Source organism: Rhopalosiphum maidis, chromosome 3 (genome assembly GCF_003676215.2).
Source record: "Rhopalosiphum maidis isolate BTI-1 chromosome 3, ASM367621v3, whole genome shotgun sequence".
Taxonomy (NCBI): domain Eukaryota; kingdom Metazoa; phylum Arthropoda; class Insecta; order Hemiptera; family Aphididae; genus Rhopalosiphum; species Rhopalosiphum maidis.
The window spans coordinates 22,897,012-22,923,810 of NC_040879.1; the positions used below are offsets into that span (position 1 = coordinate 22,897,012).

A 26,799-nucleotide genomic window follows, 5' to 3' on the forward strand; every position below is an offset into this window, starting at 1 on the left:
GCTATTTTGATCGGTTTATATAACCGTTACCCATCCCCACAGTCTAACCATAGGTCAATTTAATCTAAATCCAGCCCTCCCCTCCCGACATGCACACTTCATACACATGCACGAGTACAATAATATATTACATGACATTCGTGCGATGTAACGTGCTTGACTTTTTAAATTCCAATATGGGAAAATTGACTGGCCCCGGGGTGACATTGAGAATATTGTGCGGACGGCGACATAAGGGATCCGACAAATCGAATTGTCACAAAATCGTTCACTCAGTGTCGTCGCGTGTCGTGAACGCCGCGGAAAATGATCATGTTCGGTGGGACGTAACATAATATTATATTAAGAGGACGACATACCCGCATGTGTTGTCTCTGTCTTACTAATGTACATCATAACAAATTTTCGTTCAGTAGAATACATTTTGTGACGTTAGCTTTAATATTAAAGTAAATTTACCTATTATCAAATTTAAAGGTAAGAATATTATCTAGACAATGACATATTCTTTTAATGATATTATTATTTTAAAGTGAATTAAAGCTATTTAAAATATAACAACTTTAAAATGTTCATAACTCGCTTTAAAATGATAATATCATTAAAAAGCATTTGCCATTGTCTAGATAATATTTTTACCTTTAAATTTGATAATAGGTAAATTTACTCTAATATTAAAGCTAACATCACAAAATGTATTCTACTGAACGAAAATTTGTTATGATGTACGTTAGTAAGACAGAGACAACACATGCGGGTATGGCGTCCTCTTAATGTAATATTATTGTCATGACGGTATTGCGTATTGCGTTAAGAGAGCATTGAACAGGACGTTATACCCGCATGACGTGTGGTTTCCGTCTTACGGATGTCACAACATGGCATATATTTTTATGATTAGATTAATCCATTTAATTCTGTTATTTGTAATATTGGAGTAAATAGATCTACTATAAAAAAATAAATAAAGGCAATACTACTATTAGAACGCACCCTTCGTTGGATTTCTTTTTGATATTTTAATTTTAAAACAAGCATTTTATAATAGTATATTTTTTGTAAAAATTTAAAATACTCATAACTAGTTTAAAAATTAAAATATCAAAGAAAAACCTTCATGGCATCCAGAATAATATTTTTACCTTAAAAAAATAATAGTTTTACAGTATATCACTCAAATGTTTAAAAAGGACGAGTAAAACAGATTATTCAGAACACAAAATTTCTCATGATACGCGTTATTAAGACAGAGACAAACATGCGGGTAGAGCGTCCTTTTAGATAAATGCGATCGGCGGCGGCGGTTTAATGTCATCGTCTTTAATAACACGGTCGTGTATCATATCGCCGCCGGGAAATACAATACCGGTATTAATAATAAAGCCGTTTATAATATTAATACATACACCAATCGACCGAACACTCGGTATTGTTTTTATTTCGTATGGTATCGTTATAATACTAATATTGTTATATTTTATCGTAATCTTAAAAATAATATTTATCGTCCAAAATCGTATAACGTATGACGTTTTGGGTACGACGACGATAAGCACATAAAAACGTAGTGGTATCCATCGGCAATGTGAAACGCTCGCAAATGTCGCGACACTCCGTGCATGGACAAACTGACAGAAATATAATAATATTATACACGCGATATCGAAATACATTATAACTGTATAACTTATAAATAATTATACTCTTATTTTAGATATTATATCTAACTTCAACTAGATACGGTGCCCTTGTGTGTTATCTCCGTCAATACAACCGTGTTCAGCAATACCAATTTTGTGTAATTATCTTTATTAAGTAGATGAATATATTAAACTTTAAGGCAAGAATGTAACATTTTATATGTTTTTCTGCGATATTTTTATTTTTAAGCGTGTTGTGATATATATATTTAAATTTTGATATACATACTCATATCTAAAATATCGTAAAAAACCCACGATAAAGTACATATAATTGGAAATTCTCTCTATTATTGAACTGTACGTTACATTAGATTGGAACTGCCGAACATAAATTTGATATGTCGCGTGTTAATAAGACGAAGACAACACGCAAATTTGCGTTCAGCCTAATCTATTTTATATTGATAATTTTAATATTAATGTATCCTCTCGTCGGATTTTTTCTAACATTAATTTTATTGTAAGTTATGACGATATTATGACATAAAAATGTACATAACTTGAAAATTACAACACTACAAAATACTTGGATAATATTTTTACCTATAAATTTACTATAATATTAAAAATAACAACACAAAATAGATTGTGCTAAATGCAAAATTGCCATGTTGTATCTTGTACGTTTATATATGTCAGACACATGTCATGTAGGCATCAATGCATCACGTTCTCGTATTTTATTTTACTGTTTAGTTAGGTTTTATAAAACGATCATAACTGTATAACACTCGGCAACCGTTGAAAACGTTTCTTTCTGTTCTTCAAATTGTTTGTGATGCATTACGCATACGGCGTTAAATTTGTTATTATCGTTATATTTTTATTTACCAAAGCGATTGCATATAATAATAATAATAATGACAATTATTCGTCAATAGTTTTTGGCGTCAACGACGATATTATGCAGCCCATCCAGCTGTTGTTGTTGTTGTTTGACGTGGTTATCTCGTTTGTATGTGTATGTGCGACAGGTTTTCGTTGGACGATGATGTATTGCTTTACACATGATAATATTATATAAAGCCACTTCTAATTTTACATCCATCAAGCAAATTTTAATCCCGTTTGTAAACTCCGTTAAAACTAACAATATTTGTTTAAATAAAATTGACAATATTGCTCGCTTTTCGTTGTATTAAAAACTGCAAAATATTTATTATATGTTTACCCGCTAACGGATTTTGTTTAATATTTTTTCCATGAACGCATATAATCTGTATAATTTTTTTTTTTTTGAAATTCACCAATTTAATCTAATAAAAACACGAAACCACCCACGCTATATAGAGGCAGTGACTTTTATCTGAGTTAGTTTTTCACTCTGTGTCGTTTGCCTGTCCGACGCTTTTAATTAATTTAATTATAACCAACTAACTATAACCAATTTTGCTGTAGATGTATAAGATTAAAAACACACAAAGCTTCTTTAAAACTTGAAAATCAACAGCGTTATAAATTTATAATTGTATTATGATGTTGTGGTTTTTATTATATTTTTATATTTACATAATACGCAAGGTTGAATACTTCTTATTCCATGGCAAACCATTTGGGATTGTCAGGGTAAACGATTTCAAATAAATATCTTGATGTCGTTTAAAGTGGGATTTACGTCCAATTATGTTTGTTGTAACTTTTTTGTACCATTCCTAAAGCGTAAATATTGGTTTTCTATAAAAAATAACAGCTTGTACGTATGTGTATGTGTGCTTCATACTAATAGATTTAATATTACGTGCGGATTCTTTAATTGTACGAATTTCGATATTTGTGTGTATATTCTATAAGTGTTATATATTTTCCTTGCTTTTAAATTAGTTTGAAATCATTTATTTTATTACACGAAGTGCGCCAAAGTTTACGGTAATAGTAGGGAATGGAGGTTTATGAAATTCATTGACTTGTACAAAATGGATAATTTTTCAATGAATGTGTTGATGTTTTTTTCTCAGTATTTTTAATTTTACAACTAATAAATAATTTGTCTATCAAAATTACTTACATTCTTTATCGTAAATTATTATTTCGCCAATCAATTAAATTTACGTAAAAAATAATTCAAAGTAAATTACTTATCCTTATCGATTTTTATGTAAAGTTATATGTTCGTATATATTTAAATTCTCTATATTATTATAACCATAGTTCGATAGAAATAATACATATTTTAATCGTGTATTCTGATTTACACTATATTTATCGTATAATATGATTATTCAGTAAAATTGTAGTTTTAAAAGTAGATTGTAACTTTTATGTATATTTATTATTTTGTCATTTTGATGATTTTGACGCCATTTTATTGACCACACACACATTTTGAAGGTCCTGGCCGACATAAATATATCATATTAGAAGGCGTTTTGCGTAGGCAATTCAATAGCGCCCTTGAACGTTGTTACAAAATAATGTAATTCATTTCACGATTATAACTACACACTAATAGTGCTAAATAAGCATACAGTCGTACTGTCGTTAATGTTTTTAATCATTAGTCTCAATTAAAATTGTATCATTTGACGTAATTTGTTTGAATTCAAATTAAAAAAGAAATGCACACGCGGTGTTTGCTTTGAATCATGATATATTTCAATGAAGACCAATTGTTGTATTATATGAGTATCGTAATAATAGTACTTACGTCGCATAACCGCCATAATGCTTGGTTAGAAATATATTATTTTGCACAAAGAAACTATAAATCCCCGGTTTTCACGCACTAAATCCGCCCCTGGTCAAAAAAAATATCACAGACGTGTTTAACCGCAATATGCGTTTGGTTATTTTACAATATGTTTTCGCAGCTCAGAAATAAATATTATATTATCATTTATAGTCGTGAAGAAGAAAAATAAATTCCGCAGAATGGCGAAAAAGGTGTTGGTGCATTAACTCGTTTACAAATAAATAAAAATGGGTGGGTTGCTTGATTTAAATTTCGACTATTGTATGATATCAATAAAAAATCTGATTTGTCGTCACTCGTTCAACTCCTCTCGAATTTCGGAATTTATGGAATGCAATGTTTTTTTTCAGCAAGTTTACTGTTTCAATATTATATTGAATTTCAAACAATCTACCTCGTATATCACAAAACGATATAATATAATATTTACGTACAACACAGATATATTACACAATAAACTAGATCGGTTACTTAACTTGTGATAAGAGTTGTAGTCACCTAACCACTATATATTGGAACCACATTGCTACTTAAAGGTAAATAAGTAAATAAGTAAACTATGGATCTCTATGATATAGGTTAAAAAAATTTTATTGATAAAATGTGTAACATAACCTTCCCGTGGGCTTCCAAAATAGCCTTTAATTTTAGGTTTACTCGGTGTGAATATAGAAGTAAATAATATACTTCACGAGTAGCATTATCAAACACTTTCCGGCCAAGCTTATTGCATATATATATATAATATGATATGATAGTGATGTACGACGGCAGAGGAAAAATCGGTTGGTTTGAAATGATCGGTGGCGATCACAGATCTGACGACGATCGCGTGCAACGCGCGATGCGGTAAAACCGGTAAAAGTAACCAGATATCGTGTGGGTATTATAAGTGCGTGGGCACGACACTATGACAACAATAGGTTTGTACGCGTGTACGTGTGTATGCGTCGTAGCAGAATTGCAGGCGCAAACACTTTGCCGGCACCGGTTATAATATTATAGTATCATAATATTATATATACGTATATATACTCCCTCCACGCCACCGGTGCGGTGCTCGTGCCACAGCAATGATAGTTTGCGGGGTGGATGGCCACTACCGAGCAGTGATGATATTATTATCACGAGTAATAACCCGTTGTACCTTTGCGATGTACGAATTACCGGCACGTAGCGAGGCGCAGACACGTTCGCGTTTCCGGAAAAACGGTTTTCGAAAGTAGTCACTGTGATTGGGCGTGAGCGGAAGACGTCGAAGACTTTGTCAGTTTGATAATATTATTATTATCATTACAATATTGTGTTTAGAAGTACGACGTAAACGCGGGCGCGTGCTATATTGATTGGACGCCGCCGCCGCCGCTGCTGCTGACACCGTCCGCGGACAAAGACGTCGTTTCTGGCCGCGGAAACGAACAAGGGGCGCGCGCGCGCGTTCGCGGACAAGTCGCGGGGGCGCGGTGCTCGTCCTGCCCCGCCGTCGACGTCACAGTCGGTGCGGCGGTGGGAGGGCGGTGCGCGCGCCCTGCCAGCGAAAAATCGCCACGACGAGATGCCGCCCGTGCGCGCCGGTCGAACGCTCCACAACATTTTGGCATTGCGCCACGCACTTCTGCGGGCGGCGGGCGCCGAGAGATTTTTCGAAAAAAGACCACCGACGCGTTAATAGAACGTCGTAGTTGTATCTCCTTCGACGACGACCGTGTTGGGGGCGAAAAATAGACGACGGCGGCGGCGTATAGTGACGCGTTACGAAATTAATATAACCCTCGCCGGGTATGAGTCCGCGTAAACCTTTAGAGATTTTAAACGCACCTGGTGGGTGGTTGGGTTAGGTCACGCGCGATTCGCTTATTTCGGTGTGGTCCGTTACGTTACTGCGTGGCGCGTGATCATTGAATTTTAATAGTTTTCCGTTTATTATGGGTTAAGAGTTAAAAAGCATATTGATAATTAAAGAACGAAGAGGACTTCGTATTTAGATTGACGATTGACCGGGACGTGATGGTTTTTGGAGTAGACAGATGGACAGTTTTTGTCATGCATATCAGCTCCAGTATTCCTTTAATGTACGCGTTATACTGTTAATGAAAAAGTGTACTCTTTACTTTAATGGCCATGCGTAGTCGCGGTTACGAAGGTTTTTTTTTTTTCTTTTAATCCGTCAAACTGAAATTTCGTATTCATTTATTTTTTAATATAAATTAATTGCATATAACCACTTCTGTTACACGTATGCTCTTCGATTACACTTAAATACAGTGCATGACCTATCCATACGTTTAAAATATTGTCTGTGCTGACAATACAGGTCTTTTTGAGGTCATATGCAAAACAATGAAAATAACAAGCACCATATTCATAAAAGCTTATCACCAAATCCTTGTGTGATAAATATTCGTGTAGTATCCATTGATTTATTATCTACGGTTTATAGTTAATGCGTCGTCTGCCATGTCTTGTGTGTCGTGTCCAAAAGTTGAGTCGGCTTAACTTTAGAAACTTCTTGTTGGATCATTGTTAGCGAATACTTCCACGATTACAATGGCCAATCAGAATACGATAACACAACTCTACAGACGACATCGCTGTGAACCCGATTTAAAACGATTCTGACTCCATAGATACTCGCATTCTTACTGATGGTTCGATGCATTTTATTTGCCGGTAAACAGATCCGTTGATCTAAAACCGTCTCAACGCTGCTCGTCGTGTAATATATAGTTAGTTAATACGTTCCCGAAATAAAACCGACGCGCGTACCTCGGTCGTGTCGAAACGATATTATATTATTATTATTATTATTATTATAGACGTGTTGATTGTCGCAGGATCTAGATCTACCCGCTACCCGCACATCCGCTCAACCCTCTCTCACGTTGCGTCGTGTCCTCTCCGGATCGCTGGCATGTGCGGTTGACGACGAGCTCTGCCCCGTCACTGCTTGGTCGTTCGGCGTATTTATTTTTACACCAGGAAAACGATTTTTGACGTTGGCAAGTCGTCGCGGCATTTGACAAAAATACATACACTTCGCGCCCCGCACGCTGCTGATCGTCTGGCGCACGGTAAAAACCCACCGACCCCCGCCCAATGTTATCGACGATAATAACTGTAATAATAATAATTGCCATGCACTGATAATAGTTTAAAATTTCATACAGATACATTATTATTATTATTATTATTATTATTATAGGTTTTGCAATACAGACTGACCAGCGGTCAGATCTCTTTCGTCATCGCCGCCGTCGAGGCTCGTTCTTACAACTATTACTATCATAATAACAATAAAAATATTTTATTTTTTGTAGTTTACGTCACTGACAATATTTTTTGGTGTAAACCAACTACAAAATTACTTTTTTTTTTTAATTAGTGGAAGAGATTAGCTTAAAGTATGAATTAAAGTTATTTACAAATAGAATAAAATCTACCGAATTAAAGATAAATGTATATAGCGGAACGGCTATTTAGGTGCCTTAAATGGCAGAATAGGTAGGTATAGAAAATAGGTAGCGGTTTTCTAGTGTTAAAATAAGGAATTAAGTTGAAATCTGCATTGTGGTACCGGGAGGAAAGAGTAAACAATTTTAATTTTAATTCGGTGTAGGACAAACATTTGTGTTGGATATGTATATGTTCTAATCCTCACTGGTGTTTTGTAGTATATAGATGACCCACTTATCCACCGTACACGAAAATTAATAACTGCAATATATTATATCTTCGATGATCAATATTCGAGTAGTGAGTACATAAAAGTTTTACTAGCGATTATTTTTTTCTAAAAACCGCTTGTATTATCACTTATCCCCTCTATTGTCGATGAGCGATCGTTTCCCGGTTTTCAATAATAATAGTAACTATTTTACGCTTGTAAGTACGAAATAATGTGAATAAACACACCGTCGTTTCCGTAATATTGATTCAATGTTGTTATGACACAAATGATAATTGTTAATTCATTCGGCTGAAAACGTTTTCTTTTACATGCCTGGTCTGCGAACGAAATGTCATTAGAAATTATAATAATGTACAACACTATAATAATATTATATGCGTGTCTCACGTGTTATTTACGTAATTATTTATTTAAAAATATTGACGTCGTATTTTCGGTTCATTGACCACTATTATAGGTACATCAGTTTTTACAGTAGTTGTCAACCGACCCTTCAATCGATTGTTCGGCAAGAGATATTATTTATTTATTAATATTATTGCCTATTTTTTGTTGTTGAATTTTTAATATTAAAGTTCGTTTTTGAAACTATGGAATATATTTATCACCTAGTTTTTCTTTTAGTAAACGTAATATTGTTATCATTTATCGATAGACCTTTTAATACTTAAGTAAACATTGATAAGAGTTCAATGCCCGGTTGTAAATCGTAAGACACGTGGTAAACAAATTTTTTAAAAAAATGGTGTTTCAAAGTTTTCCAATTTATTTGTTAGAAAATATAATAATTTAATAATAAGTGTTATAATTATGTTATTATTTCACTTTTTGTTGTTTATTATTGTGTATTGTATTTTATTATGTAATAATTAACAATATAATTAATTAAAACAATGCAGTGTTTTTGTTTGTTAATTTAAAATTTTTATTACATAAATCGATTAAATAAAAGAAGGCAATGAATGTTTTAATTATTACGTTGATCACTGACCGACCGACCTTCTCTGTAGTTAAAAGTACAATAATGTTCAATATTCTTTATGACCTAGTTTCTGATTTGTCTCTTTTAAAGTTATATTTTACTGCCGAAGTCTTATGGTGTTTCTGGGTTTTTTCATTCATTCAACAAGATGTGATGTGGAATTATAAAATAACGTTTGGACTGAATATTAAAGTTTGTTTACTAGAGATATAGTGCACATATTAACAATTATCAATTATCATCGTCGATCAATTTTAGAAATGGGACCGGGTCAGCGATGTTAAATATTGTGTTATTGAAATATGAACCGAATGCTATTCTCCCATTATTGTTCTTGTTCGATATTAACATTTTCTTTTTTTCAACACTTTGTATGTTTAACATTCATCATCAACGCTCGCATCGATTTATTTATAATTTATTTACAATTAATAAATTATAATAGCCATTACTTCTTACGATATATTTATAATAAATAGTTTATCACATTTGTGCAGTATTAATATATTAAATCTTACCAAAAAATCTCTGAAGTCTTCTTCGTCTCCTGTTGTAAATCTAACTGTTGTGGGGGTTTTACGAGCTTAATAGTTTGGTGTGTGCGTCTGTATATAAATACGATTGTCGAGAATTCGGGATAGAACGCGAAAGATTAAGTTATTAAGCACAAGTGTCAAAAACCTAAAAAAAATAATCTACGTTGTAGTGTACAATATGAACTGGTAGTCTACTAAAATAAAAATAAAATATGACACCTGTTGAAAATGTCAACAGATTGTGCACACAATATGAACTTAAATTATGCGACACGATTCATTCAGCGAAACTGTATTTTAAAAATTTCCATATTACTAACATTTCTGAACATTACGCAGTTTGATAATCTCATCCATCATCTACATTGCGCAACATAATAATATATACTTTTAACACATTTTTTCCTCTTTTTACTGTTGTTTTTTGAATAACATATGCGATAACTGTTGCGATTATCTGTGGTCCGATTAAAAACCGATAATAAAATATTATATGCATAAGAATTTATTGTCCTAAACATCAGAAACTTTGGAATAATGTCTACTTTTTGACATTTTCACGGGAACCGGTTGGCTAACCGGCTGCTATAAATTATTTTTAGTGCCAAAACTACAGTCATTTATTATTATTATTATTTTCAATAATTTTATTGCCATAGAAAGTCGGCAATATAATAGCAGTAGATGCATTGCGACCGTTTTCGACGTCAGCGCAGCAAACCAACATTTCCCACGGGAAGCGATATTATAATTATTAGCTTTATAGATTGTTATTCAAACGGCCGGTGGTATATTAATTTTAATAATTATCATTTCGATCATAATGTAATGTTTGAAGGTCATTCGATATTGTTGATAATTGATAAACGGTTACAGTAAACGTTTTTACACGATTTTATTTTTCATTGTGCAAGTATGTCTATGCGAATATGCGCGTGCTACATGGTGCATTAGTAAGAACGTAAAAATCATATGAGTCCATTACAATTGGATGTCGTTTTTTGATTGTTTCTTACAATAATTGCGAATTTTTAAATTCGATGGTAGGTATTGGTTAGATGTTTTGTTTGTTTTTCTGTCGAGATGCGTGCATTGTCATAATTAACACGACAAAAAGTAACAAAAAACTATATAAACGACTTCGTCGTAAAAACGAAAAACTGTACACCATCCTGTTGTGTATAGAAAAATAAAACCCGTTGTTTCGATAGCCTTGAATTAATATTGTGCAGTAGAAATTCTATCGAATTCGAAATTCCTTGATATTATTATAAATAGACAAATTGGTTTTTTTTTTTTGATAGATTTCCCGAGTTTTGTGAATATATATTTTTTTAATTTTCACTATAAAAACGCATTCGAAAGTGAAATCGTTTAATCGTCTATACCCGCAGGTAGTCGGTTCGTCTAATGTTTTGGATACGTTTTCTTTTTTTAAATTTACCCAAATAAAATCAACAGTTGTGATTATTGAAAATTGGAAATCGGACAACACAATACTTCCGATACAACTACACAGCCACATTTTTAGTGTACGTTGGCACTTGTGCGTAAAAATCGACGCCCGGAAGTGTGTTGTGTTGTGCATTGTTTGTTCGTTTATTTGGATGAGCCGGAAAAATTACAGGAAATAAAATAATAATCGCAGGATTTAATAGTGTCATTGTATGATGTTAAAACTTCTATTATAGGATTCTATTTGGTGTGAATCCTGTTAGAATTTTGTAACGCCGCAGTTATGAAGATTAACTGAAAAATAATTAAAACCAATATAGAAATGTATTATACACTAGGTAGGTATTTTTATTGCTCGCGATATTATAAAGTTAATTAAACGTGTGGTTTTAATTGGTAAATGTCAGTATATAAAAAAATAATAATAAAAACAATTGCAAATAGGTATATTGATTACAGTTTAAAAATCATCAGCGTTGGTGTATTATAATGGTGTAAATCGATAACAGCGAATACGTTCTAATGCAGTACCTATATTTTGAACGTCATTATTTTCTTACCGGCTTTAGGATATTCTGTTTGAACACACACGTGAAATGTTTGGATTCTTAATGAGATAAATAATATTATTAGGACGACGAACAATATTATAATTCATTAGATCATCAGTATTATTATTTAACAAAACTTTACAGTACGAAAAAACTGTAATATTATTAGTTACACGTTTTTAACGTGTTAAACTATATTATAATAATATTGTACACTATGATTTATGGTCGTTGCAGGTTTTGAAATTGTATTGTTGCATGCCTGTAATTATTTAGACAGCTGCTGCTAACTGACTGATGCAATTGATTTGATTTGCATGTAAACCTTTTATTAGGCTAATTTTAAAAAACACACAACTATTATACATAATCCTTTCACATATAATATTATGGCGTCTTCTAAAAATGGTCCAATGCTTTTTGAATGTAATCGTTACTATTTTTTTTAATTTTTTTTATGTATCGACTACATTTGCATACAAATAATCATGACACAATGTAAACATTAATAAAAAAAATAAAGAACTTTTTTAAAAATGGAAAAAAATTAAATTTGTATTTTAGTTCTGCAATATAATTGTAAAACATTTTTTAATTTTAATTTTAAATTCACTATAATTTATGTGATTCGTGTGTTCATGCTCATTAAATTATCTATTATTAAATTTTATTCAAGTTTCATCTGACCTAATTAATACTAACCTAGCTAACGTTTGTTTAAAAAATAATAATTGTGTACTATAAATAACCAATTGTATAATATATATGTATATAACTATTTAAGTAGTACATGTATATAATATTATATTGTTTAGATCTCTTTTTCACTGTCTGTAGAACAACGTTTGCTTCTAAGTTGTAATCTACCTACATATATTTTTCCAATTAGCCTCATCCACTCTGAGAATTGAACCAGAACAATTATAATTAAATGTATAGCATTTTTCTCTCGAAATTACAAGTCATCGTTTTTTTCTTTAACCTACAAAGTTCAACTCTGTCGTTATAATTTATTAAGAATCCATTAGACGTGTTTACTAGTTAATTGTTGGTACTTAGTATTATCGTCGTTTAAGTTTTCATACATTCAAAGTTAATGTTACTTATTATTATATAATAAACGAGATAACAAAAATATTTGTTAAATAGTTTCATATTTTCACGAATTCAACTAGTTCATTGCTGAAGTATCAGCTTAAATTGTATGATGTTATTAAGGTAATAAATAAATGGTATTAAAATGATAATCAAATTTTTTAAGATCAAATAGTCTAGTGGCATAAAGCATAATATGATTAAAGTAATACGAAAATATGATGATTAATCTAGATTGTTACTGACTAATTTAATTTAATTTATTTACATTGGAGTTGATTAGAATTTACAAAAATCGTTAATTATGTATTATTTGATAATTGTATTACTATTCTATCAACGTATGGGTACGTGTTTTTTATTTTGGTTTTTAAACGTGATGTCTACATTTTGTATTTGAAAGTTTCTGGACTAATTGCCGTCAATCATACTACATACACTGAATCACATGAATAATGAATAATTAATATTCATTTAGTTTGAACACGAGGGTGACGCGATTTACTACCAGTTTATTATTGGAATAAAAATTGATTGACCTTTCAAGTTTTTGGACTTGTTGACGATCGACGGCGGCGATGACAATGACGAAAACATAACAACGTTCAACACGATCACTACAACGATTTGAAAATTATTAATCGATTTAAAGTGTTCCTGAGTATTCGGGAGGCTTAACCGTTTTCAGTGGAAGATGATTAAAAATGTACTTAATATTTCGTCCGTATCGTCATTACGACGTATGGAAAACAATAGCAGAGACAGCAGGTGCGATATATTAATTTATAATTCCGATCGTACACGACGTGCGATGTAAACAAGTAATCGCGGACCTATGGGGTTACATTCGGTGTGCCGTTTTTTACCGCTACTTGTTACCGTTAGGTAAAATTTAAAAACACGTCCAGAAATACATGAACTTGTTTGAGATATTTCGTCGTTTTCCGTCCCTCCAGCGGGAGCCTTACACAAGTACGTTTCGTCACGGGACTATGCGTCGTAATAGCGTATGATAAAACGCGCGAGTTGTCAGAATTTCTCGGCGGCGGCTCGCGGTTGGTCTCGACCGACGACGTGTGGTGCTACCGTCCGACCACGACGCGCGTACGTCGGCGCACGTTCGAAAACGTTCCAACGAGTTTTTCCGTAGGGCCGACGACTTGGGAAACGAAACGGAAAAAAAAAAAACCAACCGAGAAAAACACCGAGACAAATGGACCGTGTAAAATATCGTCGACGGCGGAATGGAAAATTGGAAATCAAAGGCTGGCGAATAACGATATTATTACCGTCGTCATCGTCCGTAACGCCCGTCCGGATTTCTATTTGCTTTTGACGTTTCGTCGTCGGATTTTCTATTCCCACGCCGGCGGCGCGCGCCCGAATAATGACGGCAATCGGGCGCGCGCGCGTGTGTGGGACCAGCGCCCGAGTTTCACCTGACGCGAAACCGCGGCGGCGAACGGTGTCGTTGTGCAAAAGTGTGACAAGCGGCCGCCGGACCGAAAAAAAAAAAAACAATATTTATCTCGACGACGTTCTTTTTTACTATTATTATTCCCCTTTATCGTTATTAATCTTCGGCGGCCCGATTCGACACGTTCCCGACAAATATTTTCCAACCCACCGAGGAGCCCCCCGCCGCCTTTACCCCTTCCCGTGATTTCTTTCTCGCGGCGGCGGCAAACGAAACGCGCACACCAAACAGCAAATACAATATAATAATATACTACCTCTTCTATAATGTAATAATAATAATAACGTATAAAACACACATATCGAGAGAGAGATAGCGAACGCGAGAGAGACAGAGACGGACGGCGAAAAAACAACAAATTGGCAACGTAGTCCTCTCGGTCTCGGCGGCGGGGCGGTGCGCGTGTGACGGCGGCAGCGCACTCTGCTGTTCGGTTGCGCCAACAGCGGCGTCGGCGGCGGCGAATCGACCAACCAACGGATAGACCGACCGACGAGTGCACACGACGGCAGCGGTGGGACCAGTTTCTTGTCGTTTGTCCGAGACAGTGCAAGTGGCGCGCCCGGGGTCGTTCCGGAGGCCTCGCAGACTTTGTGCCGATCGCACGTTGTGTATTTGCCCGTCCGTCTCACTGGCCTGCTGCCCGTTATCGGTTGGCGATTGCTGAATCGATCCAAACGAGATATATCCACCCAGCGACGACGACAAACACGTTCATCGGTTTTAGGCGATGTCCGCCCGGCGATAAACCGCATCAGAGGCACACATAACTCGTAACGGCGCGATGTCCATTGCCACTGCACCAGCGTCGTCGTCGTAAGGCCGGTGCGCAACGTACGAATTGTTGTTAATCGACAACGGCAATCTTCGCGCCCTCGTCTAGCCGCAAGCTCCTCTCGCCGGACGTGAACACCACCGGAACGCGCGACGATGAGCGTCAGCTACATCACTTGGATGCACCAAACCGACAGTCCGGTGTCGCTACCGCCGGTAGTCGAACACCTAGCCGCCGCCGCGGCCGCTGCGTCCCAGCCGTTGGCCGCCGGCGCTTCGGCGTCCGCGCAACAGCAACAACAGTCCGCGACGGGATCGTCCCAACAACAACCGTCGCCGGCGTCTTCGCTGCACCCGACGACCCCCGCGCTATCGTCGCTGCCGTCCACGTTGCTGCCGCCGCCACTGCCGCCGCCGATCGTCCAATCCTCCAAACACCTACCCCTCCACAAGGCGCGCATGCCCAACCTAATGTTGTCGTCCACCCCGTGGCCGCCGCCGCTGCAGACTACGCCCAAGACGATGGTGGCCGGCGGCGCCGCCGCCGCCGCCGCTGCCTCAGCCACAGCCTCGGCCTCGGCCTCGTCGGTCTCAGCGGTAAGTCGTCGTCACCGCCGCCGTCGCACCACCCGGACGGCGGGCGTATCATAAAGTCGGTTATCGTTGTCGTCGACGTCGTTGGTACACATAATGAAACATATTGTAATGTAACAGATTAACGGAACGAACGACGTTGTCGGTGTGTACGTGGGGTGGGTGGTGGGGTTTTACCGCCGGTGGTACTTTCACGTGCCGCCGAGAGGCATGCCCGTTATCTACCTCAGCGTTACCATTTTATAACGATTATATTATTATATTATTATCATTTTTATTATTATTATTATGTTAATATCATTATATTATTGTACGTGCGTATGAAAAGAAATGCGCATTATCGCCGGCCGTCGTCTCGAGTGCCACAGAAAGGATTAAAACCGTTTCGTTTGTACGAATTAATTAATTAACGCCGCCGCCGCCGTCGTCGGTAAATATTGTGATGTGGCGGCTCGCCGTTTCTTTCGTACGCAAAAATCTCCCGTTGTAGTATGTGACTGATCGCCAGTGGAAACACAGATCGCGGAGCTCGGCTTGCGGTTTTTTGACCGACCGATTTTTTTATATTCATAATGTATAATTTTTTTTTTTCACGGTCGCAAATCGGACTCGGTCCTGTGTTTTTTTACACCGTTTTCGCTCGGGCCGGCACAATGTACACGCAATTATTATTTATCATTATTTCGCCTCGTTTCCTACCGAAAATCACCGTACCGGAACAATCCATTTTACACGACGGGTTCACAATATCGTCGCCGTCGGCACCGATGACGATGATGATGATAGTACCGCGCCGCCGAACGGTGTCCGCGGACCGATGATTTTCGCATGTACAGATATAAAATGTAAACAAAAACGTAGCTTCAACAAAAAACCATAACAATAATAATAACGATAATATTATGTGCGGTGTACACGTAGGTCTGCTCTTCGCGGTCTCTTCATCGTCCACGACCATAGGTTTTACAGTTATTGTGTGTGTGTGTGTGTGTGAGTGTGTAATAATATTCTCCTCTACTCGGTTCGTGGTCGACGCCGCTACTTCTTCTCTCCGCAGGTCGCACGTACATGCACGCACGCACACGCGAGACCGGAGTTCTACGGCTCACACCGATCTCCGCGATCCGGCCAGAAAACACCACGCCCCACCCGGCGTACCCGTCCGTCGTCGATCGTCGTCTTGTGTGCATTATAACGTGTATTATTATTATTATTATATATTGTATACGACGAGAAACGTTCCGTCGTCGATCGAACCGACTGCAGCAACAAACAGCAACAGCCACCTGTCCACATATTATTAGTATATCCTTGTGTCGGTGGACCAAAAATCGAAGGGGGGACGGAACGGTGAAAAAAATAACCCGAAAAAAAGATCGTGATGGAATCATTGATAAATATAATATCGATAGGACAACACAATAATAATGTAATAATGATGATCGCATCGTGAACGGTCCAAGGCACCACGTGTAACATATCGGTCGGTGTAGGACGATGAAATGTTCGCATATTTTTTTTCGACACAACCATCATCGACGTATTATTGATGTATTACCGTCGGCGCAGACCCTCCGCAGCTATAGGTCGCCAAATACCAACATTGTTCGAAAGAGAGGCGATGACCGTGAACATCGGTGCACCTAAAAGTGTATGCCACATGTGTCATCTTTTTGTCACAAGGTCGGCCCTCGGACATCGCTCCCTGTTGTCATCAGTCCGTTACTGTGTAGGTCTATGAACGCAACACACCCACGTCTCGATATTGAACTTATGGACATTGTGGCGTTATAGTATCTGTGAGCCGAGACAACTGATACCGTCATTGTTGACCGCCCAACGTCATTGCATCTGGTGTTTTACTCGTGTCTGAAATTTATAAGTTTGTCATTATTGAGAAGTTCGTGTGCTAGCGAGAACCGCCGTTTATCTCTCCGTTACACGTTTCGGTACGGAAAAGCATAATATATGTTCATGGAAGATAGGAATACCTATTAGTGTCCATATGTCATGTTTCAAATGTATTTTAATATTACGTATTCGTCATAATATCCTCGGTTTTTGTAATTTGCAATTAGGTAGCTTACGATGTCATAACGTATAATTTAGATTGTCGTGTGATGTGGGCCGTGTGCGTGCGAGGGAATTACCCGGTGACATTTATTTAGCAAATTACACGTTTTTACATTATTATTACAATGATATATTACATTTTTTTCTATTATTATTACTGTTTCGTTCGTAGTTTGCGTTTTTGGATTAAATGGTGGGGGAAGGGTGGTATTCGAATACCAAAAGAAAACCGCGTATTTTTCGTGATCTATTTATACAGTGCAAGGAATCCATACTATTGCTGCTGTGCGTCCAAACGGAAATCATACGGACATGAAGAGATGTATACGGTATTCCGATGTGCATACGAGTTTCTACGTCGTTTCGTCTCGAATCCTGGCCGTAACATAATATAAAAAATATATATTATATTTTTTACGATTGAGTTTTTTTTTTTTACTGGACCCACAGCCGGTCCTGAGAGTCTGAGAGCGGCTTATTACTACCAGTGCGTTTTTGTAATGCATTCAGAGAGTATAATATATTATTATATAGGTATGTCGCTGTATCGATGCATTTTTTATTTTTTTATTATTATTATTATTATTTTCGTATGTTTCGATTATAAACTCTTTCTGCGCGTGCGTGTATTTGTGTTTGTATAATGGGTACGACGAGGGTCGTTGAGTTCTGTCGGGTTTTACGTAACTGTTTTACATTTTCTTTCCTCGTACGTTTATATATATATATATATATAATATATATACATACATATGTATGTTATATTATTATACAGTCGTCGTTGCGTCACAATAAAAATATATATACTTCACTTCACACGACGGACGGACGACCGGCCGTTCCGTCGAGTCGCGTTGGTATTTATAATAACGTTATAATATATTATGCCATGGGTACGGTAAAAACGTCATTATTATTCTTAAAAAAAAAAAAATAAATAAATAAATAGAACGATAAACACAAGATTATAAATTACCAGTCTTAATATCGTTATTATAATGTATTCTATGCGTATTAGGCCGCCGCCGATCGAAAATCTATGAAATAATTTTACCATATGTGTGTTTTTATGACTTGCACGCGCGCTTTATATCGTGATTTAGTGCAATAAGGGTGATGGTCGTTGTCTCGTCTCGTCTTGGTCGTTCGGCGTGTACGCGATTCACTCGGCTACCGTGTGGCATGCGCATTCAGAAGGTTATTATCATTTTCGTTTTTCGAATTTCAATATATATATTATACAAACACGCATTTATATAAATGACACTAACGTAGTATACATTAATAATATTACATTATTATATATTATTGATTTTATTATTGTCGTCGTGCAAACGAACGCAGACTGCCAGCGGTACGTGTGTGGGTGGTATAATATCCGCAAACCCTTGTTATTTTTTATTCAGATCATTATCGTCGTTTACTTTTTTCCTGGAACCGGCGCCGTCTATACTAACGGGTGGGGAGACATGGGTAAATAGCAACCTACGCAGTTCCATTGGTATCGATCACCGTACAAGAGTGTACTCATAACACACCCTTCATGTCCGAAACTTTTACGTATTCTCTGTACCCTCAGAACAGAATATCGTTTGGCCGATAGTCAACTGACATCTCGTTCTACCTTCGTAAATCATCTTCTCGAGCGCAATAACAACTCATTCAACCCTACGTCATATGAATGACATCGGTTTAATATCGTCAACCACTACAGATTCGTACCACACCGCGTCCCGCTATGTCCGTTCGACCCCGATCCGTTTGCTGTTAGCGTCGTTTGCCTTTTTGATTCATGGATAGAACTTTGTAAAATTGTATTCCTAACGATTAAGGACCTCAATATAATATGACCGACTGCACTGCAACATCGATGTTCTTACTGATCGCGAACCGGTAACGATTTGTCTCCGTGTATACGGTGTACCACGTATATGATATCAATAAATAGCGCGACAAGTGTGTATAATAATATAATACGATATTGTTGTGAGTTACTCGGCCCCCTAATCGATATGTAAGTATTACATACTACCCGACTGTCGTCGCTAACGGTACGTTACCATAAATAAATGTATATCGTTTCTCGGTTGAAAAGTCGCTGTGATAATAGTATAGCAATTATACACGATAGGAAGTCTGTGACGATACGATGCGGCGTAGAGCGAGAGAGAATGAGTGACGGAGACGGATAAAACCAGTTGCGATTTTAACGAGGTCGAACGCGGCAGCGACCGTCGTCATCGTCGTGCAATGACGGCAATCGATTGTCGGCGGGGGGCACACCGTTGCATCTAGCGTACGATGAAATTTCGGTCATCGTCGATTTAGTATACTCATACTATAATAGTAATAATCAGTACTCGTAAGTTCTTGTGTACTAAAAAATGTGCATTTATGTCTGAATAATCGAGCGAATTATGTGCGCAAAAAAACAAAATGATTGTCTGTGTAATAGGTACGAAAAATAAAGTATTTGAAAGCGCCGTCTTGATTGGATATTCAAAATAAATATGGTTTGGTGCTAAGAAGGGGGACATAATATTTGATAATTCTAATTATGTGCTTTTTTTCAAAACCTCGAAATGAGCAAAAATAAGCGTGATGAAACCGTACATTTTGTGTAAATTTATAACTGCCCAAATACGTGCTTTATCTACCGACTCGAATTATTATTATTTTAGTGTACATGCCTCGTTATCTGCTTGTTCCAAACTGTCCGTAATCACGTCGGCCGCGTGTCCTATGAGAGGTGCTCGGATTTGTGATTTCAAACCCTAAAAGTTTATGACAAAATTACTTTTAATATTTAATTTTATGGGTACCAATTATAATTATTGATACTTAAAAAAGAAAACAAATAAATAATAATAACTATAGGTAATGAACAAATTTAAAAATATCGCTTTTTTTGTGTTTTGATCAATTTTTATTTAAAAATTTGGACTTTTTTTATGACTTTTTATAGTCTCATAGTGGCTTTTTATCGAGATTTTTTTCCAATTACCCGCAGCAACAGTGTATATTAAAATAGTAGCCAGTTTCTCTATTGCGGCGTTGTAAATAATGTATAAGTGATATCCCCAAATAATAGTAATAAAACCATATAAATAGGTACAAATAAACAAATAAAAAACAACGCTCGCATTACGTTGAAAAACAACCGTAACCGGTTCGTCGAACCGTTGGAAATTACTCGGGACTTTCACGCATCGAGAGACGTCTCTTGAAACGCTGCTACAGTAATATTATTATAATGTACAGTATATTTATATATATATAATATTATACACCTCATATTATATCTCCTTCTATATGCTGACGCGGTCCATCTCTGCTATGATGTATATACCAAAGACGTCAGATCGACGCGTTCGATCGCGCTTTTCATAACCATATGTAATATTGTGTTATTTATTTATTCGTCGCCGCGTGTCCGTTTTGTCGACGACGAGAATATAATAATACTTAAATACGTACCTATACATAATATACACAGCCTGTCGTGCGTAAGCTCCCCGTAAAACAGCGGTGTGATTCATTAACATATCCATAAAAAGACGTGGTCGTTTGTCGTCCGACTCGTGACGTCGTGCGATGCATAATACACGGTCACTCGCTTCTGTGACTAATTTTATTATTTTTACCCAACTGCAATACAAATAAATCGATGCGACGCGACGTGTGTGTACACCGCATAATATTCGTAGAACATCACCTTCATCATCAACACTCGTCCGATCGACGTTAATTTTACCTCGAAAATTTTTCGGCCTTTTCGAAATGGCCTGTGTGTCGGTCTGTAGTACTTCAGGATTTCCGATCTAAAATATATGTTTGAAAATCGAATCGCGTACGATTACAATATTATTTTACGTCTCTATAATTACTATTTATTGTAATGCGTTCCATTCTTATCAACAATCGCGAAATTGATAATTTGTCTCAGTTGAACACGATTCCGGGGTCATCGCCTCTTTTGTGATTCTTATGGGCATGCCATATCCATCTATCTATTATTTTAAGGTGATATATGGTATATATAAGTTGAAAATATAATGGAAAAAAGATATTAACTTAGTGCAAAAATAATTAATCCACCTTTTTAGTAAGTATGTGGATCACATAAAGAACATTTTATGCCTATCTATGTATGTACTATATTATTTTATCACTAACATATCAGATATTATAGTACCATCAGTTACTATTATTATGAAAGTATTAGATCATTTTTATATAAAACCGTGTGATATACACAGTACTTAATGTGTAAATTAAACCATTAAAACCAAAAATGTCGAAAACCCATTTAATTTTAACTTAATGGATTATTTTTAAATCAGTTGAAAACAGCCAAGTTATTTCAACAGTCAATTAAACTATATAGCCAAGTTAAACCTTTTAACTAGTTAATACCTTCGATATTATCCATGGTGACGATTGGGGAGTGGAGGTATTTGAATTTGGCATCGTTTACGTTGTAACTTGCCGCATTGACCACCGTGACCCTATCTCTCGTCGACAAGTCTACTACTCGGCGTATTGGGCTTGTAAAATATTAATATAATATTCTTAATATCGTTATTACTTATTACCACATTTGTCGATTGCTACGGCGCGTGTCGTAACCGTGCCATATACCTATATAATAATATTACTATTACCAATAATAATTAGCAGTGCGTTTTACCACAGCTATTCGTCATCACCACCGCGCACCATCGCCGGTGTCGGGTTACTTTCATTGTGCCGTCGCGTATAATAGTGTTATGAATTACTATCGCGAGTGCGATATATTATCGTCGATGGCCTCGAATATGTGCATGAAAAAACTTAAAACCGTATATTATACACGCATATTCGGGTACTTCGATATTACCGTGATGATATAATGTGTTTAATGTTTAATTATCATGAACACCGACCGAAGTGTATCGGTGCCGTAACGTTACGCGATTTTACTCAACGGTGCCAAACTGCCAACGCATAATAATAATTGTAATTATATAATACTCGTAATATCCGTGCGCGGTGTGGTGTGTATAATGTGTACAACACACACGAAACGCTCGATCGGCCGCCCCGCTGTTTTCCGGAGATCGTTTTCCCCGTGTGTCGGCTCGGCCGTTCCGATCATTGTGTTCGAGTGGTTATAATAATAATAATAATAATATCGTTCTCAGCGGACAAAAGCCCCCTACCTAACCCGTTTCTGCCTACGGTGTAGGCACAGGATAAGGTTAGGCATGTGTCGTCATCGTGTATTGTGTATGTCCCGACGAAACTGAATAATAATAATTATTATTATTGTTCACGGAAAGTCGGTCGAAAGACGTTTTCGCACGACGATAACAAAAAAAAACTATATTTAGGTAGGCGAAACACAATGTGACTTGGTATATAAATGCCGCTGATGTGAAGAGGAATATGTTATATAGTATTATAATGTAATAATACCTATTTTACTTAAACATCATCTCATCCTTTACCACCTATTCACCGAAAACAGTATTTTAAAATGACATTTTATTTTATTTTTTTGACGGAAAACGAGAATAATGGATTGGTTAGGTCGTATGACGTTTCCAATGTTTATCATTTTTTCATACAGTTCAATCGTGTATTCCTTGTATACATGGTTATCCATTATTCATATTTCATTATTTATTTTTGCGTTACATCTTGTTTGTTATGGCCACCTTGCCACCGAGTCATGTATACAATGTATCACTCTGCCATCCTCGGTGACTACGTCAGCAAGCTATTATAGGTAATCTAAAATTTCGACATTCTCCATCCATATTTTTCTGTACTCTGTATATAACGATATCTAAAGTTGACGTATTATTCTAGTAGGTATGTCATATGTATTTTTATGGAAAAAAGGTAAATATTCCTTATAGTATTTGACATTGTATTTTCTTACTCATATTATCTATTTAATCATTTCCTATAGTATATATTATCGCATTGTCGCTATATTGAATTGTACTATTTCAAGTTCGTGCGTATATCTTACACACGTTAGGTATATTAACTTATTTTAAAATATTATTAAAAACTAACTGACGTTTGATTTTAAAATAAATAAAATATGTAACGTTTAAGGATTTTCTTCAGGAAATCGTCCTATTTTTCCGTGTTTAATTACGTATAAAATCATGAATCTATACATTACTAATTAGTAATTATTATATTTTATTATTTTGATTTTAAAAGTTGTGTAACGGTCTATAAAGAATTACAATAGGTAGAATGGTCCCGATGACTAGATGATACATTTCAAACAGCGGCGTAGCGATAAAAAACAATAGTACCATTTTTATTTCTCTACTGACAGCGATTTCTCTGCTCTTCCGTTCGAATGTTGCGTATACAAAAATGATATAAATGTATTATTAACAGAATTGCATACAGTAGTCATTTAGTCGTTTGTCACATCATCATAAGTAAATAAACCGAAAACGTGGTGATGATTTCGTAGGCGTATTTACACGACCTCTACCCGTGACAATGCCAAATTACTGGTTTTTTTTTTATTAACTGCTACGGATGTTGTGCCCCCTATGATGACATTGGTGTGACGCGTTATTCCGTTACTATTGCGTGCAAATCATATTGTTAAATTTTGTATTCGATGAAGAATTGGATATCAAGAGAGACTTGAGAGTTTTGGGAGGATAATATGCGGAAAATTGGTCATATTCATAGGGGTGTTCAGGGCTTGACATTTTTGTGTTTAAATATTAAAATAAACAACTTATTTTGGTTACTGGTTACTGGTGTGGCTACTGATTACGTTCCGGGTGAGCTTAAGCTCCCCAAGTCTCCCCCAATATTCTCTTTTATTTTTCAATATTTTTCACCAATGATCTGCAATAATATGTTTGACTATTGCTTATTACACTGCTCCGTTGATTGTTTTTATACTTATCCTAAAATTGTCTTTACCAAAAGGTATTTTACTTTCACGAAATCATATTACAAAACTGTAAAAAATAAAAACAATATCGCAGTTAAGTTTAGATTAATAATAAATTGTGTTTTTAATTTTAAATGAATTTCCCTTGGAATCTAGTTACGTTTTCCATATTTTCTATTTTACTATAATATTGTTATATAGTGGTCGAGGACCAAAATATTATTATAAAATCGTCCGGAAAAAGTCGGATCACATATTTAAGTTTTTTTAAAGACCAGACCAGACGTACAAAATGTCTTATCATCTCCGTACAACTAATACCTAAATATATTACTTATACCTACGTCATTTTGCAATTGCGCAATACAACAAACATAACCAAATATAGTTAGGTTGAGTAGCAACGGCCCAATGTTTTTTTTTTTCATACAGTTCAGCAGCCGTGGCGTGTCGAAACCGATTTCCTAATAGCGGCTACAACTCACAAGGAAAGCTGTCGACTATGGTTGAGATCGGTTGCTTTCCGTATCGAATTTTCGCGTATATGACGCAATTTAATACGTCTACAACCGCCGCATGTGCGTGTCCGGACGAGCGTTTTTCTTTAATTATTTTGGGTGTTCGACGGGGCGCGTATGACTATAACGTGCAGAGTTTTGTAGCTAGGTTGTTTGTAGGTACGTTATTCCAGTGAAGCGCTTTCACTTTTCTTTTCTCTCCGTTCATGTACGACTGCGGAAAATTATACGATGACAACGAGAAGACGGGAGACGGGGAAAATCGCGTTCGAAAATGGGCCGACGTTACGGCGATAGAATTAGTAACAAAAAAAAACCTGAGTAAAATGAGCATCATACGCACGATGGTTCAAAAACATGCTAGGCTCTGTACATCGTATATAATATTATGTTATACTATATTAGGTTTTTATTATATTATATTTATATTTACCACAAATATAGATAATGGGTACATCAGCTATTGTACATCTGTGTTCTCGTGACAACAACGCTTTGTTATTATTTTTAAAATTACCCATATGCATTGTGTATACGTAATACGTATCCAATGTGTCGATGTTTAGATTTTTTATTCTGTTCATTATCAATGAAACGTGTATAATATTGGCGTGTTAACAATTTTGTCTTTGCTTTGTTTTTTATAGGGCAGTGATGCAGCCACAAATAGCAGTTCTACAGGAGGAGGAGGAGGAGGAGTTGGAGGCGGTGGTGGAGGAGTAGGTGGAGGCAGTGGTGCCTCCACAGTGACAAGTACACGCGGATCGTCTCGCAGCCGTTCATCGGAAGAGCCGCACATTGGCAAATACAAACTGCTCAAAACCATCGGAAAAGGAAATTTCGCCAAAGTCAAACTAGCCAAACATGTACCTACCGGAAAGGAGGTAAATATCTTTTTTATAATTGTATAATATCATTAAACTAGCCAACTAGAAATCGTAACAATTGTCTGTTTTGTAGGTCGCGATTAAAATCATTGATAAAACTCAATTATTACCCGGAAGTTTGCAAAAAGTACGTTATTATTAACTTTTATTAATCTGAATAATTATACGATAAGATCATAGTTATTTTTACTGTATTATTATTTTTTTTTTTTTACAGCTTTTTAGAGAAGTTAGAATAATGAAAATGTTGGACCATCCGAATATAGGTGAGTAATGCCAACAAGAAATACTGCCAACTCCGTTAACTATTTATTCTTGAACTATTTACATTTAATAACTTTTGTTGTTTTTTAGTTAAATTATTACAAGTTATAGAAACTGAAAAAACACTATATTTAGTTATGGAATATGCTAGTGGAGGTGAAGTATTTGACTACTTGGTATTACACGGACGCATGAGAGAAAAAGAAGCAAGAGCCAAATTTAGACAAGTACATATCATAATAAAACTGTTAAAATATAAAACTGTGTTAAAAATATCTCATGTTTTTAGATTGTTTCAGCAGTCCAATACTGCCATCAAAAAAGAATCATACACAGAGATTTAAAGGTAACTAAATCATGAATTATATTAATTAGTGTTTATATCCCTTCAATAATTACATTTTCATTTTTGTTTTAGGCTGAAAACTTATTACTGGATAGTGAAATGAACATAAAAATAGCAGATTTTGGATTTAGTAACGAGTTTACACCTGGTGGTAAACTTTATACATTTTGTGGTAGTCCTCCATATGCCGCACCTGAACTATTCCAAGGTAAGATAATTTATATATTTTTAATAAAAATAGTAAT

The 26,799-nt window shown here is 35.9% G+C and overlaps 1 protein-coding gene across 4 annotated transcripts in view; it reads left to right on the top strand.

The window, feature by feature from the left end:
- Positions 1-26,799, top strand: part of LOC113557266 (serine/threonine-protein kinase MARK2-like) — a 49,908-nt gene that overhangs the window by 10,833 nt on the left and 12,276 nt on the right. For all 4 annotated transcript variants that reach the window (XM_026962688.1, XM_026962689.1, XM_026962690.1 and 1 more), the window contains exons 3-8: positions 25,705-25,941; positions 26,018-26,071; positions 26,162-26,210; positions 26,299-26,435; positions 26,498-26,554; positions 26,627-26,762. In XM_026962688.1, the coding sequence (XP_026818489.1) occupies positions 25,705-25,941; positions 26,018-26,071; positions 26,162-26,210; positions 26,299-26,435; positions 26,498-26,554; positions 26,627-26,762 (670 nt within the window). The remainder of the gene's footprint in view (positions 1-25,704; positions 25,942-26,017; positions 26,072-26,161; positions 26,211-26,298; positions 26,436-26,497; positions 26,555-26,626; positions 26,763-26,799) is intronic.